The sequence below is a fragment of the Rattus norvegicus genome, chromosome 20 (genome assembly GCF_021556685.1).
Source record: "Rattus norvegicus strain SHRSP/BbbUtx chromosome 20, alternate assembly SHRSP_T2T, whole genome shotgun sequence".
Classification (NCBI taxonomy): domain Eukaryota; kingdom Metazoa; phylum Chordata; class Mammalia; order Rodentia; family Muridae; genus Rattus; species Rattus norvegicus.
In genome coordinates this window covers 8,170,197-8,187,970 of record NC_141553.1, presented here as the reverse complement: position 1 = coordinate 8,187,970, position 17,774 = coordinate 8,170,197, and the positions used below count along the sequence as shown (strand labels likewise).

The 17,774-nt window shown below is 54.9% G+C and overlaps 1 protein-coding gene across 2 annotated transcripts; it reads left to right on the top strand.

The window, feature by feature from the left end:
- The first annotated feature begins 1,826 nt into the window (after positions 1-1,826).
- Mtch1 (mitochondrial carrier 1) lies at positions 1,827-17,380 on the top strand. 2 transcript variants are annotated; one of them, NM_001434572.1, is given in 12 exon segments: positions 1,827-2,155; positions 6,069-6,153; positions 8,469-8,575; positions 8,925-9,002; positions 9,299-9,356; positions 9,611-9,662; positions 10,657-10,716; positions 12,846-12,939; positions 15,580-15,627; positions 16,138-16,205; positions 16,373-16,448; positions 16,699-17,380. In NM_001434572.1, coding segments are annotated over 12 exon segments (1,119 nt in total). In that variant the 5' UTR covers positions 1,827-1,834; the 3' UTR covers positions 16,771-17,380.
- Positions 17,381-17,774: the final 394 nt, after the last annotated feature.

Sequence of the window (17,774 nt, the reverse complement as noted above, 5' to 3'; positions counted from 1 at the left end):
ATATCTAACCCTGGATGCCAGCCCTATCTTCTGACCGCTCAGTGTATATGTCAAGGGGCAGAGGAGTGGAGAACTCCTGGCAATCGCAGGGGCTTCCGTTTAGCTGGGTTCCCAGTGTTTGACTTACCATCCACACGCTTGTCCATTGGCTACCTGCCTGTACCCAGACCTTAGCGATGCCACTGGACTCCCTTCCTCTCCTAGTCCCGAAAGCTCTCAGCAGCTCTGCACTTCCTGAGCCGTTCTCCAGATGGACTGGTTAATATCTAACCTCAGAAGTCACTTTCTCTCCCTCTGCCTCTGGTAAGAACGCTCTCAAACCCTTAAGCCTCTGGAACCCTTTGAAGTCATTCTATAAAACACACACACACACCACTCATAATTACAGTGTGATTTGTATCTTGAGTTAATATTAGTAACTACGATGTGAACGAAAGAACTTGTGATTGACTGACAGCTGGCTATCAACTTCAGTCAAAGAAACTGATGTAGCATAGTGCACAACCCAGGCTGGCCCTGCTGCTTCTGTCTCCTGAGTATTGGGGCTTAGTTTGCAGGTATGTGCCACCACACTGGATTGTTTGTACTTGAGTTTCTTTGTTTGGTCCATTCACTTAGGAATAGTTTCCTCGAAGATATACTTTATATGCATCCCTACATTTGAGGTGGCGAAAGATAGATATTAATGTCAGACAATACAATACAGTACAGTACAGGGAGCTGAATTATGAAAGGGCCAGACAAAAACAGGGTGCAATGGTGGACAGTCAAATACAGACTGGAAAAACAAGGCACTGGGGAAAATATGGAAGAAAAGCCCACGGATGGAACGGATTTGTGTGGGCAAATGTCAGGAACATAAGGTAAATCCTACCCTTTCCACATCTCTGGAAACTAGGACTTCTTCCGGGTTTAGTGCTGTGCTATGAACTTGACTTTAAGATCGACGGACGAGGAAGCTAAATCAGGCAAAAGGAAGTCATTTAAAGTCCTGTCTGGAAGAGAGTAGGAGGTTTGATGAGACAGCGAACTGAAACACACAGACGTGTGTGTGTGTGTGTGTGTGTGTGTGTGTGTGTGTGTGTGTGTGTTCCTGCGCGCACGTGCATGCGTGCCAGTTTAGGAACCCACTAAGAGAGGAAACTGTAAGGTTTTAAAATCACAAAGGTTGGGGTGGGAGTGGTGGCCGTGATGGCTTTTTTCATGGGCAATCCGGGAGGGATCCAGACTTTGACTATTCCAAAGACCTTCCTCACAAACTAGCCAACAGGACAAGTTCAAGCAAAGGGTCCCTTCCGACTCTAAGGTTCATTACCAGAAAACTATTATTGGCCAGTGCAAGACCAGCAGAGAGCTGCTGTGCTTGCTCGGAGGTGGAAACAGATCACTGGCTGGATTAAGCACTTTCCTGGAAGGTGGCTCTAGGAATTGCTGCAGGCATTAGATTAGAGCTACCCTAGGTCTAGGCACCCAGCACTGAGCCAGTATAATAAGTGCACAGGCAAAGAGTGTTCCCAACCCTCCTTAGCTGCGAGTTACTTAAACACTGAGGGATTTTTACTCAGAACCGAGAAGCATGCTGGAGGGGTGCAGAGGCGGGCCGCAGAGACCGACCGGTAGGCACCACTGCGATGACTGGTCTGGTCCGCAAAGGGGCGGGTCCCGAGCTGCAGAGAACCAGCTCCTGGCCAGGAGCACCACCAGATCCCACTTGCCCGGCCAGCCACGCCCCTTTGCCCCGCGGCGTGAGTGGTGCTGCCCGGATCCGCCCCTTGACGCTCTGGGGGCGTGGCCATAACCCACGTGACGGGGAGTGACCTCCACGCCTGGCGCCATGGGGGCCTCGGACCCGGAAGTGGCGCCTTGGGCTCCGGGCCGCGCCGCGGGGATGGCGGGAGCCGGAGCTGGTGCAGGAGCTCGGGGCGGCGCGCCGGCGGGAGTCGAGGCCCGCGCTCGGGACCCGCCACCCGCGCACCGCGCGCACCCTCGCCATCCTCGGCCCGCGGCTCAGCCGTCGGCGCGCAGGATGGACGGCGGCGCGGGCGTTCCGGGCTCCGGGGACAACGCCCCGACCACCGAGGCGCTGTTCGTGGCGCTGGGCGCGGGCGTGACCGCTCTCAGCCACCCGCTGCTCTACGTGAAGCTGCTGATCCAGGTGGGGCGGGGGGCTCCGCGGGAGGATGTGGATGGGATGTGCGGTGTCGGGGTGCACGGAGGGGGCTGAGGGACCTGAGTGATTGACGTGGGAAAGGAAACGATTTGAAGGTGCTGGGAGGGAGCAAAGGGACGAGAGTGACAGACGTGGGATAGGAAAGGCTTTGGGGTGCAGGGAAGAGCGATAAAGTGTGGGAGGTAAATAGTCGGAGGCAGTGGGTTTGAGATTCCGAAGAGTAATGGATTTGGGGTGCAGGAAGAAGCTACAGGATTGGGGGAGGGCCGGGAAGTTTTGGCGAATGGGTAGAGAGGAGGGCTGGCTGGGTACGAATGCGAAGTGTTTAGAAGGTGAGTACATTTGGGGCAGAGGACGTTGAGGCTCTGGATTTATTGAGATGGGTAAAAAGCGCTTTGAGGGACAAAGGAATGGGCACCAGGGCCAGAAATTTCGTAGGGAAAGAATGCAGCCGCGAAGAGCTATCGGTTTACTTGAGAAGGGGCCTGTAGATTTGATGGCGACGACAGATTTGGAGGGAGGAGGGGCCTCCGCATTGGAGGGGGGAGTGGAGCGGTGGTAGCGATGTGTCTGGAAAGGGGAGCCAGGAGGCAGCTTTTAGGGGGAAGGGGGGAAGAGGGGAACGGGATGACGCATTTAGTGGGGGGAGGGAAGGAATTGAAGTAATTGTGTCTGCGTGGGTTGGGAATGGGCAGAAATATGTTTGGGGATAAGCATAATAGGTAAGGGTTGTCCAAAGCTGGAGCGAAGGTAGGGATGTCTGGATTCAAGGATGCCTGGGCACCTAAACGGTGTTTTGCTTGTTGCCAGCTATTGAATCCAAGAGAGGATGGGGGGAGGGTAAAAGGGGAGGAGGGATAGGATTGGAAGGAGGAGGTGTGCATTTGGCAGAATTGGGTTGGTGTGTGATGGGAGGTGGGGAGAGTTTTGATTGTCTCGAGGTTGAGGCTCAGACTGATAATCAAAGACGGAGTCTAGCATTTTCCCAAAGGAGTGGAGGATGGGTGGTGAGGTTTGAGATGGAGGCTTAAGATTTGAGGTTTGATTTAAGGCAAATGGGGTGTGAGATTATTGTACTGTCCCCGTCACAGACCCGAGAGAATTATAATTAATTATGTTTTGAAATGAGAGGGCCTTAAGGAGTTGCTGAAGCCCTGGGGTCTTGATGAATGGAGATAACAGAATCTGGAGTTTGACTAGAAATATGAGAAGGAAGGAGAAGAAACCATCAGGGCCATTGGGCATCAAGTGGTGCCTGAGATTTGGAGACCGCTGATGGGACAGTTGGAGACCAGCACAGACCTGTTGTGATGTGAATATGTGTTTACAACATGGGGTTACAGCTGGAGAAAGCCTCAGTTTAGGGGAGACGCTGGGTTTTGGCAGTGTCTGAGCTGAGCAGTGGGGGTGCTGGGAGCTGATCGGGTGGGAATTGAATGCTGGACTTCGGGATGGCAGGCCTCTGGGTATGGTGTGGGAGGGCACACGGAAAGTGACTTATCATTGGGAGCATGGTTGGCGTTAGTGTGGGGGATTGAAGAATGATGTAAAAAGTCTTTGGAGAGGGACCTGGAAAGTGAGGGGGATGGGAACGAGGCGGCACGTGGGTGCAAACCCGAGAGCTCCATGGGGGGGTGTGTGTGACAACTTTAGGGAGAGAGCTTAATGGCTATAGCTTAGCAATCCATAACACTGAAGAATACGTAATAATAACAACAGATTGTGTTTTGCAGGGAGCAGGTGTGCAGTGCCAGACCTTGAGCCTTAGATCAACGTGGGTATCTGGGTGGAGGCAGGGTAGTACTGAAGGTGGTGAGCTGGCCCTGCCAGTGTTAGGTACGGGGTTCGAGGTCTTGGCTTCGGTTGTGGCCGTCAGAAACACATCTGGGTGAGCATGACGTGGGAACAAATCAAGCTGAACTTGACCGAGGCTCGCAGTGTACCCTTGATAGCGCAGCGGACACAAGACAATAAACGCAACAGATTGGAGAGGATGTGCACTTGAGGGACCTGCTTTCAGGGTCAGGTCGTAGTTGTACTGATAAGATGTGGGAGGGCAGCATAATAACAAGAGCCTGAGGCTTGAAGTTGGAGCATAAAGGAAGGACCACCTACCACTTAAAGAAGCTGAAGGGAACTTCTGACCTAGAAGAAGAACTCTGGAAGGAAAAGCCATCTGCCTCACAATAAAGGAGTTTTACATTTACAGTCAGGGTCCTTGAGATGGGTTTAGCAGCACGCCGGCCACTTGTTGCTCCAGCTGGAGCCTGCAAGTCCCATCCCTGGAACTTACAGCAAAGGTGGCCAGAGGAAACCGGGACTCCAGAGTTGTGTTCCGAATAATAAGAATTAAGACATTTGGGCCGGAGAGTTGGCTCAGCGGTTAAGAGCACTGACTGCTCTTCCAGAGGCCCTGAGTTCAAATCCCAGCAACCGCACGGTGGCTCACAGCCCTCTGTAATGAGATCTGATGCCCATTTCTGGTGTGTCTGAAGACAGCAACCGTGTACTCATATACATAAAATAAATAAATCTTTTAAAAAAAGAATTAAGACATTTACAATCAGCCATCCTCAGTATGTCTCGGAGTCAGAGCCATTGGGATCATGTGAACTTTGATGAAACGCCAGGAAGGCGAAGAAAAGGCAGCAGCCAGCAAAGGGCCCCACGCGTGGCTGACAAGGCCAGGCTTCCTAACCTGTGGGTCTTGCCCTCTGCTACACCTAGCAGGTGCTGCCCTGTTTGTGCTGAGGGCCCAAGAGAGATTGTCCTCATCCCACTTAGACTCTGATCTGTGGCCCCGCCCTCTAGCTGTGCTGCCCGTGGGGTTGACAGATCTAACGTACTGCTTTACCGGGAAGGTTGTAGTGGCTGTGCACAAGATGAGGGCCATTTTGTCCCAGCGCTACAGGGCAGTTGAGATTAGAGTGCAGCCATACAGGTGGGTTTAAGGCCACATTAGCTAAGCCTGGGACTGGCAGGGACAGGTGGGGAAAATATTTACACTAAGCTTAGAGGAATTTAGGGGTAGGTGGCAGCACAAAGCTGTCTGAAGTCCCAGGCCGCCCTTTGTCAGTATGTTGGGACTTAGGCTGGAATGAAGTTTTGTCCTGAAGATGAGAATTAGCAGGTTTATTCTCAGGAGAGTGGAATTGGCTCAGCAGGTAAAGACACGTGATTTAAATCCCCAGAACCTACAGAACGGAATGAGAGCCAGTTCCTGCAAACTGTCCTCTGGCTTCCACATGCATGCCATGACACACACACAAACGTGTACACAAAAATTAGTGTTTAAAAAAAATTAAATGTGTGTTTCTGGGCGGGCGGGATGACTCAGTCAGTAAAGACGCCTGTTGCCAAAGATACTTGAGGACCTGAACTGAATCCAAACGACCCACGTGGTGGAAGGAAAACACCAACTCGTGCACTCCATGGATGCGTCGTGCACCCGAGTACAAACACACAGGGACGCAAAATGTACAAAGCAGCCTGAGTTCTATCCCTAGTACTCACCGGAGGGCAGGAGGAGAGAATCAACTCAACAAAGTTGTCTCTTGACTGCAAGGATTGCACCTTATTCCCATGGTGCGCTGCGTCCTAGTCTCCCTCTTCCCGTCATGCACTGCGTCCTAGCCTCCCTCTTCCCGTCATGCACTGCGCACTAGTCTCCCTCTTCTCGTCATGCACTCGATAATAATGGGCAAACTTGTAAACTGTAGTAAAAGGTTGTGGAGGGCTTGTGATTTAGATTGGGGCCAGGGTGGGACCAAGGGCTAGGCATTGATAAAGGGACACCAGCTGATATTCCCCGGGGAAATGGGACCAGCCGTGTAGGACTTGGAGCCAGGAAGCTGTGCGCTGCCTTACAGTGACCCTTTTGTCTCTGTTGATTCTGAAGGTGGGTCATGAGCCGATGCCCCCCACCCTTGGGACCAATGTGCTGGGGAGGAAAGTCCTCTACCTGCCGAGCTTCTTCACCTATGGTGAGTGCCACAGGCCCAGTTGTACCTGGGAACCTGCTATGCATTCTGGCACCAGGAGCCAGTGCCAGCTCTAAGGAGGGGACCCAAGAGTGGCCCGAGGCAGCGGGGGTCAGGTGGGAGTCTGTGAGCCCAGGCTGCAGGGCACAGACTGATTCTAGAACCACACGGGGAGGCATCGATTCTGCAGATACAGGAGCTGGTGTAGCAACCACTTGCTTGCTGCAGCCCCACTGTGCTGTGTAGAGGAAAATATACTAACTGCTCGGGTTCCTTATTGAATCCCTGTGGGGAGGTCTCTGAACAGATGCCCACCTGTCTGTCTTGGCTGTGATTCCCCAAGCCTGTGGCTGGCAGCTAGCTAGGGCGTGGAAGGGTCTCTCTAGCTGTGACTCCTTGTCCCTCCTGTCGGATGTCCCTAAGGTGCTTCCTACAAGTGTCTTTCTGAGTGTGCTGCCCAAGTCCGCCCATTTGGCTAGTCTAGAATATTCTCTGCAAGTCTCCGTGCTGCACAACCTGGTGCTTGACCTCTGAGCCACCTTCTCCGCTCTACACACTCACTGTTGGCAGAGCCAGAGGTCGGGTTCTTTTTCCAATTTTGCCTTCAGTTCTGGGTGTACTCTTAGGGCTAGGCAGAATGGGTCGTTTTGTAGGGAAATGCGTCTGTGTTATTTTAAGATTGTTGGTGTAGGGGAAGTGGGAAGCCATAGAAGCAGACCACCCCCACCCACCATTGTACACAAAGATAATGAGTGAAGGCCTGTGGCAACCAGGCTTTCTCAGATCTGCCTACAGTGGCGCCTTCACTCATGTCTGAGGCCGTGCCTGTCCACATGGGACCATCCTGACATCACCCGAGGGCCTCTTGCAAGAGTGAGCCAGGTTCTGAGGTGCCCCCACCCAGGTTTTATAAATGTTTCAGATCAGATTTCAGGAGCTGCTCCTTAGTCAGGAAGTGCCTGGCTGTCTCGCTGTCTAGAACTGTCTGGCCAGTGCGACCTCCTCCCCCGCACTGTCGTAGAGAGCCCCACAGCTGTGGACATTCTGTGGCTTGAGGCCAGAATCCTGGGGGGGGGGGGTTGGGAGGAAGTTTCGGGCTCTACAAATAGGCCCTGGGGTCCTGGAGCTGGTTCTATGGGAGCCACACAGAGGCTCTACCTGAGCCTGCCCCCTCAGACTAACATAGGGTGGCCTTGCCCGAGTCATTCCCCAGCCCTCTGGCCCCTCACGGCCTTCCCCAGCCCTTTCTTCCCTGCCCTCCCCCTTCTCAGGAAGCTGCATACAGGTAACAGGTGCACTCCCCCATCCCTGGGAGCCCTCACTGAGTCTGCTGCAGAGGGAAAAAGGGGCACACGTGCACGTCACTTCCTGTGTGCGGTGCTAGAGAGCTGATGTCACAGGTCTGGAAGCAGACCACATTGAGGGAGCGCTGTTCTGGCTTCCAGGGTCTAGAGAGACACATCACCTTACTGAACGTGGGTTAAATGCGAAGCAGGGAGTGAATTCAAGATGTCATATGCTGGATGTGAGATACAGCAGTGGGACAGCAAAGTCCCTGTTGTTACCTGAAGCCCCAGGGTCCCCCTGAGCTCCTCCGTTTCTGTTTGTCCCTGTTTCTGCCTTGTTCCTCACACACAGGAACCAGCAGCTGCTGGGGGCATCTTAGGTATAGCACAGCACAGTGACAGGAACTGGGTGTCCCAGCCTCGGCGTGCCCTGTAGACCTCCTCAGGTCTGCCTTCCCATCCATTTCTTTTTTTTTTTTTTTTTAATTTTTTTTATTTATTCATTTATTATATATAAGTACACTGTAGCTGTCTTCAGATACACCAGAAGAGGGCATCAGATCTCTTTACAGATGGTTGTGAGCCACCATGTGGTTGCTGGGAATTGAACTCATTACCTCTGGAAGAGCAGTCGGGTGCTCTTAACCGCTGAGCCATCTCTCCAGCCCCTTCCCATCCATTTCTTTTCCCCCTCCCTAAGGTGGGGAAGGTCGGTCATCCCTGCCTGTGGGCGCTCCGCCCCCACCCCAAGGAAACCACTTTACAAGCAGCTGAAATTGGTTTTGGATTACAGCATAGCAAGGGAGCAAGCAAGAAACCCAGTGAGCCTATTTGTCAGAACGTTGAAACGTTTTCCTAAAAGAGACAGGTCAGATGACACTCGGGATCGCAGTCGGGTGTCGGGCCCTGGACACACACTCCCTCAGGCTGCATCCAGCTGTGACTGGGAAACCACTGGTCTGGGTGTGTGGTCTGGTGGTGGGTGTCCTGGGCTGGGTGTAACACCCCCTCCCCCCTTTTACTTTCCTACAGCCAAGTACATTGTGCAGGTGGATGGGAAGATAGGGTTGTTCCGGGGCCTGAGCCCCCGCCTGATGTCTAACGCCTTGTCCACTGTGACCCGGGGCAGCATGAAAAAGGTGAGCCGTTACCCAAGGTTCCCCAGGCTCTGGTCACTACCAGGTACAGCCTGCCAGCCATGGTCCCACTTCCTGTGCAGACCCCAGGACACGGCCCCTAGGTTTGTGCTTGGGAGGCCTCCGGCTTTCCCACTCTGTGTCCCCAACCTGGTGCTTTTTTTTTTTTTTTTTTTTTTTTTTTTGAAGCTGGGGACCGAACCCAGGGCCTTGTGCTTGCTAGGCAAGCGCTCTACCACTGAGCTAAATCCCCAACCCCCCAACCTGGTGCTTAATGACGGCCCAGACAATGGGCACAGTGCCCAGCGCCCCTTAGGCGTGCTTGTCAGTCTCACGGCGTGTTTGTGGTTAGGTCTTCCCTCCAGACGAGATCGAGCAGGTTTCCAACAAGGATGACATGAAGACCTCACTGAAGAAAGTTGTGAAGGAGGTGGGTGTCAAGGGCCAGAGAGGAGAACTCTCATCCCCAGTTGGCTTGGGTCCTCATGCTTGCCTAGGCGGGAGGAGGCTTAGCTGGATACTTCGAGGGACTTCCCTCCCTACAACATGCCTCTTTAACTGCTCTGGCCCAGGACGGCCTCATACCTCAGGGAGGATTAGGGAGAGAGTGGGCAGCATCCTTGGCAAACCGGGGCCTGAGCAGGGAATCCGGTTTTCCTTGTGTAGGCTTGTAGCTCCCCATGAATCCCGGGCCTGATGGCATCCCCACCCCCCACTCTCTTGCAGACGTCCTATGAGATGATGATGCAGTGCGTGTCGCGCATGCTGGCCCATCCCTTACATGGTAAGGACACGGCAGCTGAGCCCACTACGGTACAGGTGGGTGGGTGTAGACCGGCCCCACCATGGGCCATGGATTATGACCGGGACTACCTCGATCCCTCCCCAGTCAGAGGCGATGCTATGCCTGTGCGGTCCGAGACCCTCTTGTCCTGTCCTTTCCTGTGTGGCACAGGGGCCGCTCTGGCCCAGACACCACAGAGGTAGGGTGCTGAGCCATTGGCCCACCGGGTCACCCCAAGCTTTCTGTCCCCTCAGTGATCTCGATGCGCTGCATGGTACAGTTCGTAGGACGCGAGGCCAAGTACAGGTAGGTGACGCCTGGGCGTCTCTGTCCCTCCTCTCACTGGGAGTAGCACCACTGCTGCTCGCACCCGAGCTTCCTTCTGCCCCTCCCTCACTTGATTCTCTAAGAGACCCTTGGCTCCTTGAGGAGTTGGGTGCAGAATCTCAATGCCCTGCGCTGCTGGAATCACCTCCTGGACAGCTAGGTTTCTCTGGCTTCCTGTCCCTCCTTTCCCTCTCACCCTCTACCAAGAGGCTTTCCTGCTCCTCACATGCCCAGAGCTCAGCTCATCCGGGAGGCCTGGGGCCCAAGCACCAGCCTTTTCCTCTGCTATTTCCTGACTTTGGTTGTTTTCCACAGAGTTGCTTGATTTCCCCAGACTGAAGTAGGAGGTTGGTAAATGACCCGGAGGGGACAGCTTGGCTGAAACCCCAGTGGGTCAGGCCGCTGAAAAGAGCTCTGGTTGTGGCGGGGCAGGGAGTGGGGGTTGGAGCCCGGGACCAGATCTAGCCGGTAAGGCTTAGGTGCCTGGTGCTTCTACCTGGGCGGTGCAGCTCTTCTGTGGGCCAGCTGCTGTTTCCAGTCACAGATCACAGAGCGGGGTACAGGGCCAGGAAGCTGCAGCCCACCCTCTTCCTCTCCAGAAGGCCGCACTGAAGGGCTCCAGACCCCAAGCTTCCTGGGTGGGAGGGCTGGAGGGTTTTTTCCTGGGTTAATCCAAGGTCTTCTGCTGCTCTGTGCAGGTGCTCCCCTCTGTCCTCCCCTTCCGCTCCTCATTGGCCTCAGGTCCTCAGCTCGGAGCTTGCTTGGCTCCTGAGAGGTGCATGTGAGGTGCAGGCACGGAAGAGAGAGCTGGGATTGTTATGTCCTAGTCTCTACAGTGGTGTGAATTCACCCTACCCCCAAAGGCTCTTGTTTTTTTCCTCCCCGTGGGGTCTCCTGTTAGCACCTGCTAGTCTGAGTACGGCTGGATGGTGACCCCCTGCGGGGTGACTTTGTCTTCATCTTGCCTCCCTAGTGGCGTGCTGAGCTCCATTGGGAAGATTTTCAAGGAGGAGGGGCTGCTGGGATTCTTCGTGTACGTGAGTTTATTCCCTGTAACAGCCACTAACAGGTGTGTCCTCAGCCCCTTGGGTCGCAGCTGCCGCCCTGGACTAACCACAGGAGCATGCCCCAGGGTGAGCAGGCGGCAGCTGTGTTACTTTGGTAACAACGTGGGGGGCAGAGCTACCCAACCCCTTCAGGCCCCAGCTTAAATGAAAGTGGGCCTGGGCAAGGGCTACAGTTTAGTGGTTGGATGCGTGCTCGGCTTAACAAGGGCCTGGGCTTTTCATCCAGCACTACACACACACTATATCCCATGCTGAGGGGATGAGCTAGCCAGCCCCTAGCCAGCCCCTGCCAGGCCGCATCTGGGGTTACCCGGGACACAGAGCCGGTCTTTGGAAGCCAAAGGTGACTGTTAAAGTGGCAGTGTACCCACCGCCTCCAGGCAGTGGGCTCTAACAGTGACTGGACATCGAATGCTCAAGATAATTTGCACAGGAACCCATGTTTCGATCTTCTCTTGCCAAGTCAGAAAATCAGACCTGGCTGGGTCTGCGTTTCCACAAGTCAACCATTAGCAGGGGCTCAGAGACCCGTGTCTCTGGGCACATTATCTCCCAAGGGCCACAGATTCCATACTCTTGTCCTTGAGCCCAGCTTACCCACAAGAAAGCTCAGATCATACAGACAATCCAGAAAGAATGAGCTTCGGACGGCCGAGAAGCTGGGCTGACAAGTAGGGCTTTTGTTTCTGTCATTTGAAGGCCCAGGCAGTGGCCTACAGTGGTCACGTGCAGAGCACTCCGAGACGGGCTCCCTGCTAATCTCTTGAGCTGTGATTTTCCTGGCTCGACAGATGGCTTTATGGTGCGTCTTTAGTCAGGAAGTGACTTGGAATAGAGATAGGCAGATTGTGTCTCTCAGTAGCGGTGATTCTGCCCCCTGTCGTCATTGGTGATGTCCAGGGGTGTCTTATAGATGTCAGAGCTGGCACAGGAGACAGCTAGGTATTGCTCAGCTCCAAATGGCCACAGAGCCAAGGTTGAGAAACCCATCTCTATACACATCCATGTGTGAGAACATGGATCCAGGTGCCAGGTACACGAGACCTTGACACGTCGCCTGGCACCGGCCAGCTCTGTGACTGGGGTCACACCCAGCACATGCTTGCTTTTGGAGTACGATGCATAGTTTACACCCTATGCACCCACTGGGGAAGGACATGCGTCCACCAGAATGTTTGTTGACCGTCCTCTGAACACAGGCACGCTACTTAACACTTTCTTGGACTTTCGTCTATAAGATTAAGGGGAAAAGGCATGTATCCGTTGCTTTCCTGTGTGTGGCTGGGTGAGTTTATGTACACCACGGATACACAGGATCCATGGAGGCCGAGGGAAGCTTCAGATCCCTGGAAGTAGAGCCCAGCCAGGTCCTTTGTTTTTTTGGTTCTTTTTTTTTTTTTTTTTTTTTCCCGGAGCTGGGGACCGAACCCAGGGCCTTGCGCTTCCTAGGTAAGCGCTCTACCACTGAGCTAAATCCCCAGCCCCCAGCCAGGTCCTTTGTAAAAGCTCTGAACTGCTGTGCCGTCTCTCTGGCCATTGTCACAGGGGACCTTCTGGTCCTGACTTGGAGAGCTGTTTGCCCCCAAGGGTGTCACTGCAGGGTAGCAGTCCTTGCAAGCACTTGAGAGGTGCACGGCTCACTGTAGGTGGAACATTCCAGAAAGCAAACAGAGACATTACTTAAGCTGCTCACCGAGAACTGGTCTGGAGCAGCCACCTAGAGTAGCGGCTACCCGACCGGTACTCCTCTAGGATCTGTGTTTGCCTGGTGTGGCTGCTTTCACACCATGATACCAGGGCTTCTGCAGACTGAAAACAGCTTGTGACACCACTAACAAATTTGTGACACCCGAGACCTCTGTGTGGGAGGAGGACAGGAATCTGCACAGGGTGGCTGTGATACTCCCTGCAGGCTCTGCCAAAGGCTGGGCCTCAGGTGCTGCGGGTGAGAGCGGGTGCTGCCGGTGAGAGCTGGGTATAGCAGGTGTAAGCGGCTGCTGCAGGTAGGAGCTGGCTGCTGCAGGGGTAAGCTGGGTGCAGCCTGCCCACCTCTAGGTCTCCTCCCTGCTCATCTCTGCTCACCTTATTTTTTTAGCGGCTTAATCCCTCACCTCCTGGGCGATGTGGTTTTCTTGTGGGGCTGTAACCTGCTGGCCCACTTCATCAATGCCTACTTGGTGGACGACAGCGTGAGTGACACCCCAGGGGGGCTGGGAAACGACCAGAATCCAGGTTCCCAGGTTGGTTGGAGCGAGGGCTCGCCTTTTTTTCTGTGTGCTGGTGCCCAGGGTCTGGGACAGACTGGGACTTGGGGATTTTCTCGACCTGGGGGAGAGAGGGGACCCCTTCAGTATTACAATTGGGCCCCAGTTTCCCCAAAACCTTTCAGTAAATGAGCAAGGGTAGCTAATACCCGCAGTCCTTTAACCTTCATGGTTCATGCTCTCCACTGAGAGCCCGGTCGAGATGGTGGTGCATGCTGTTTAATCCCAGCACTTGGGAGGCAGAGGCAAGCAGATCTCTTGAGTTCAGAGACACCCTGTCTCAAAACAAACAAACAAACAAACAAACAAACAAAAGAACCCCACTGTGGCCAGGCATGTAATCCCAGTACTTGGGAGTTGAGGCAGGAGGGTTATGCAGTCAAGGAGCCTCTTCTCAAAAGCAGAACAACCAACTTCTATCCCATGAGCATCATGACCTGTCAGCTCTGCTTGTCAAGGGAGGTAGTGTTGTTGTTAAATGTCAGCCCCACGCCCGTCCGGATAGAGCATACCAAACCAACAGTAGAGTACACCAAACCAACACCAACACCGTTCCACATGGAGAGATTTAATGGGAGAACGAGACAAGGGGAAGGGGGTGAGAGAAAGAAGAGAAAAGAGGAGGAGAGAGAGCAGGAGTCTGACTTTTATCTGGAATATGACGTAACTGCTCCCAGGCGGGGGTTGAGAATTGAGCCAAAAGGTCTCCTGGGAATGTATGGCCGTTGCCATGGCAATAGTGCCCGAAGTGTGTCGCTGCTGAAGGCAATTCCTAACACCAACAGACAGCCCAGCTGTAGCTCCCTCGGCTGGGATGGTGCCTTCTTGTCCAGCCTGCTTTGGCTGCTGAAGTCTGCAGACCTCGCCTGCATGGGTCAGAAGGCCTGGGCACCTGATGGGTTGATGGGTTCTGCTCAACCAAGATAGGGAACAGGGACCTTCTATGGGTTAGTGTTCCTGGGAGCCAGGCATTCTGACATCAGGAATGGCCAGGCCTGGAGGGATAGGGGACGAGTCATTCGCGATCCGCGGATATCTATTGGCGCAGGCTGGCCATCCCCGGGGGAGGAGATGTGAGGAGACTGGTGGCCCTGGAGCCTGGGTAGGCAGCTCTTCACTGCCCTTCTGTTGCCTACAAATCAAGTGGGCTTATGGGATATGCACCCTCATTTCCAGGGAAATTGGCACATGCCTGCAGCTCTACCCTGCCTTAAGGCCGCTGGGTGGGCAGACTCTGTGGTCACTCAGGCCTGTGGGTGAGCAGGCAGGCACTGTGGTTGCGTAAAGAACAAGGCTAGGGGGCTGGAGAGATGGCTCAGAGGTTAAGAGCACCGACTGCTCTTTCAAAGGTCCTGAGTTCAAATCCCAGCAACCACATGGTGGCTCACAACCATCTGTAATGGGATCTGATCCCCTTTTCTGGTGTGTCTGAAGACAGCTACAGTTTGCTGTGTCCCACAGCAAGGCCCTTGACTGGCCTTCTGGGTTGGGGAGCACAGCCCGCCCAGGCTGCCCACACACCTTTCTGAGCAGTCAGTGCTGTGTGGAAGGCACGTTCTGTGCCAGACCTGCAGGGCCAGCAGGCGTTTCTTCTGTAGGGGCTCTGGGGCATCCTGTAGGGATGACCGCTTGAGAAGACGCCAAGGGCCAGGCATCACCTTTCTTAGTGAGATCTGTTTTCTGGGGAAAGTCAGGCTTTAGAAGTAGGCATTGGAGGCTAGGTGAGATGGGGGCAGTAGGCCAGAGGGACCACGTGCTTCATACCCAGAACCAGGCTCTGTCTGGGATGCTGGGTGGAACCAGGCTCTGTCCAGGGCACTGGGGGAAACCAGACTCTGTCTGGGATGCTGGGTGGAACCAGACTCTGTCCAGGGCACTGGGGGGAACCAGACTCTGTCCTGTGCACTGGGTGGAACCAGGCTCTGTCCTGGGGTGGAACCAGGCTCTGTCCTGGGCACTGGGTGGAACCAGGCTCTGTCCTGGGCACTGGGTAGAACTAGGCTCTGTCCTGGGATTCTGGGGAGAACCAGGCTCTGTCCTGGGCACTGGGTGGAACTAGGCTCTGTCCTGGGCACTGGGTAGAACTAGGCTTTGTCCTGGGATTCTGGGGAGAACCAGGCTCTGTCCTGGGCACTGGGTGGAACCAGGCTCTGTCCTGGGCACTGGGTAGAACTAGGCTCTGTCCTGGGATTCTGGGGAGAACCAGGCCCTGTCCTGGGATTCTGGGGAGAACCAGGCTCTGTCCTGGGCACTGGGTGGAACTTGTCCTTTCACTGGGCATCCCTCACCAGGTGTATCTGTAAAGCTAGGGCAGCTATCAAGCAGATGTGGGCCACACTTGGGCGCTCTGGGGTCTGTGGGTTACCAGACACAGTTAGAAATGAGCCTGCCTCACTAGAATCCTTACTGGTCTCTTCAACCCTGGCGGCCTAATGGGGAGGTCACAGGAGGAACTGTCCCAGAAAGAGGAGTGTGGAGAGTACATGAGGCAAGTAAGGGTACCACAGAACTGCAGGCTGCCCCTGACATCCCTGTGGTAAACCCTGCTTCCTTTCTGTCCTACAGTTCAGCCAGGCCCTGGCCATCCGGAGCTATACCAAGTTTGCGATGGGGGTAAGTTCTGCCTGCTGCCCTTCAGGGCCACGGTGGACTGGAGGTAGGCCTCCATGGGCCTCTGTGGGCCTCTGTGGGCCTCTGTGGCCTCTGTGGGCTTCTGTGAGCCTCTGTGGGCTTCTGTGGGCCTCTGTGAGCCTCTGTGGGCCTCTGTGGGCTTCTGTGAGCCTCTGTGGGCTTCTGTGAGCCTCTGTGGGCCTCTGTGGGCCTCTGAGGGCCTCCGTGGGCCTCTGTGGGCCTCTGTGGCCTCTGTGGGCCTTTATGGGCCTCTGTGGGCCTCTGTGGGCCTCTGTGAGCCTCTGTGGGCCTCTGTGGGCTTCTGTGGGCCTCTGTGGGCCTCTGTGGGCCTTTATGGGCTTCTGTGGGCCTCTGAGGGCCTCTGTGGGCTTCTGTGGGCCTCTGTGAGCCTCTGTGGGCCTCTGTGGGCCTTTATGGGCTTCTGTGGGCCTCTGAGGGCCTCTGTGGGCCTGGTGAGTGGCCTGCTGGTCCTGAAGCCCCTGTGCTCTTCAGATTGCAGTGAGCATGCTGACCTATCCCTTCCTGCTCGTTGGAGATCTCATGGCGGTAAACAACTGTGGGTACGTATGCGCCCTTCCACCTGGCCCCCTACCAAGGCTGCTGGGACGTCCACCTACACATAATTCCCTGTGGGGTTAGCATGGTGTTGGGATGGGCATAGGGTGCAGCCCCCCTACATTCTCCAGTCCTCGCTGATGACATGTCTGAGGCCCCATGTTCTCCACAGACTGCAGGCTGGACTCCCTCCGTATTCCCCTGTGTTTAAGTCCTGGATCCACTGCTGGAAGTACTTGAGTGTGCAGGTGAGCTTTCTCAGCCTTGGTTTGCCACCCATCCAGTGAGGTGCTGGCCTGAGGAGGAACCAAGTTGAGTGGCTTTGGGTGGTGAATAGGTTTACTGGGGGCCAGTGAGGTAGCTCAGTGGGTACAAGTACTTGCCACGGAAGCCGGACAACCTGATTTGGGTCCCCACATGCATAACCCACCCTCATCATAGGCACAGCGAGAGGCAAGGTTCCCTCCAGCACCCCTGACTACTGCTCTTCCCCACCAGGGCCAGCTCTTCCGTGGCTCTAGCCTGCTTTTCCGCCGGGTGTCATCAGGGTCGTGCTTTGCCCTGGAGTAACCTAAGTCTCCCGACCAAACATTTATGGGGTCTTGGCCTACCCCTGGTGAGGACCCATCATCTCAGACGCCTGAGGGTGACTCCAGCACAGCCTGGCTTCGTGTCCATATTTTTCATGTGTCTGTCCACATGTGGGCTGGTGGAGGTGGGTCACCTGGGGGAGCCTGGGAGAGCAGTGTTGGTGGCATCCCCTTCCTGCCCAGAGGTCCTTGAGTCTCCATCTTGTACACGGGCAGAGGAAGGCTGCAGAGGCAAAGGTCACTCCAAGGCATCCCTGCACCTTCAGCCCAGCTCATCCTGCCAGTCAGCCGGAAGCACCCCTCCTGCTTTGTAAATAGGGCACCGTCAAGCCTGGGCCTGGGCCGGGGGCTGGCGCTGCTGCGTTCTGCCCTTGTTCTCAACACTACTTTCCTGACACAAGGGCGGCGCCTCCTCCTGTGTGACTCCTCAGAATGTCCCCCCTCATCCTCTTGTCTGTGCCGGTGACACTGGGCATGAAGGTTCACTCACCCGTGCAGTTACGCACAGGTCACATAGGCCGCCATCTAGTCCTCCCCTCGTGGTAAGATAGACACATCTCCTCGAATAAATGTATTGGTAACGATTTGGACTTCTGTGGGAGCCCCTTTTTGTTTTTGTTTGTTTGTTTGTTTGTTTGTTTTTATTTTCTGTGAGTTTTGCCAGACCTTGTGCTGGCGTTTTAGGTCTGTGGGTGGCCAGCCTGGGTGTGACACAATTGAGTCTTTTGTCCTCGGGGTTGAGCCTGAGTGAACCAGAGCAGCAGCTGGCACTTGAGCCTCCTGCCGTGGAGATGGCAGCTGTTTGACCTAAGCTGCCCAGCGGCATCTCAGCACCTTTCGAAGATGGCCGTTTTCAAGTCTTCAGAGACTCTCAGTACAACAGACACACACACACACGGGTGCAGCAGGAGGAAGTGAAGTGGCCAGCCACCTCTGACAGACCCAGCTGCTAGGTCTTGGTGGGGACAGAATGACATGGTCCCA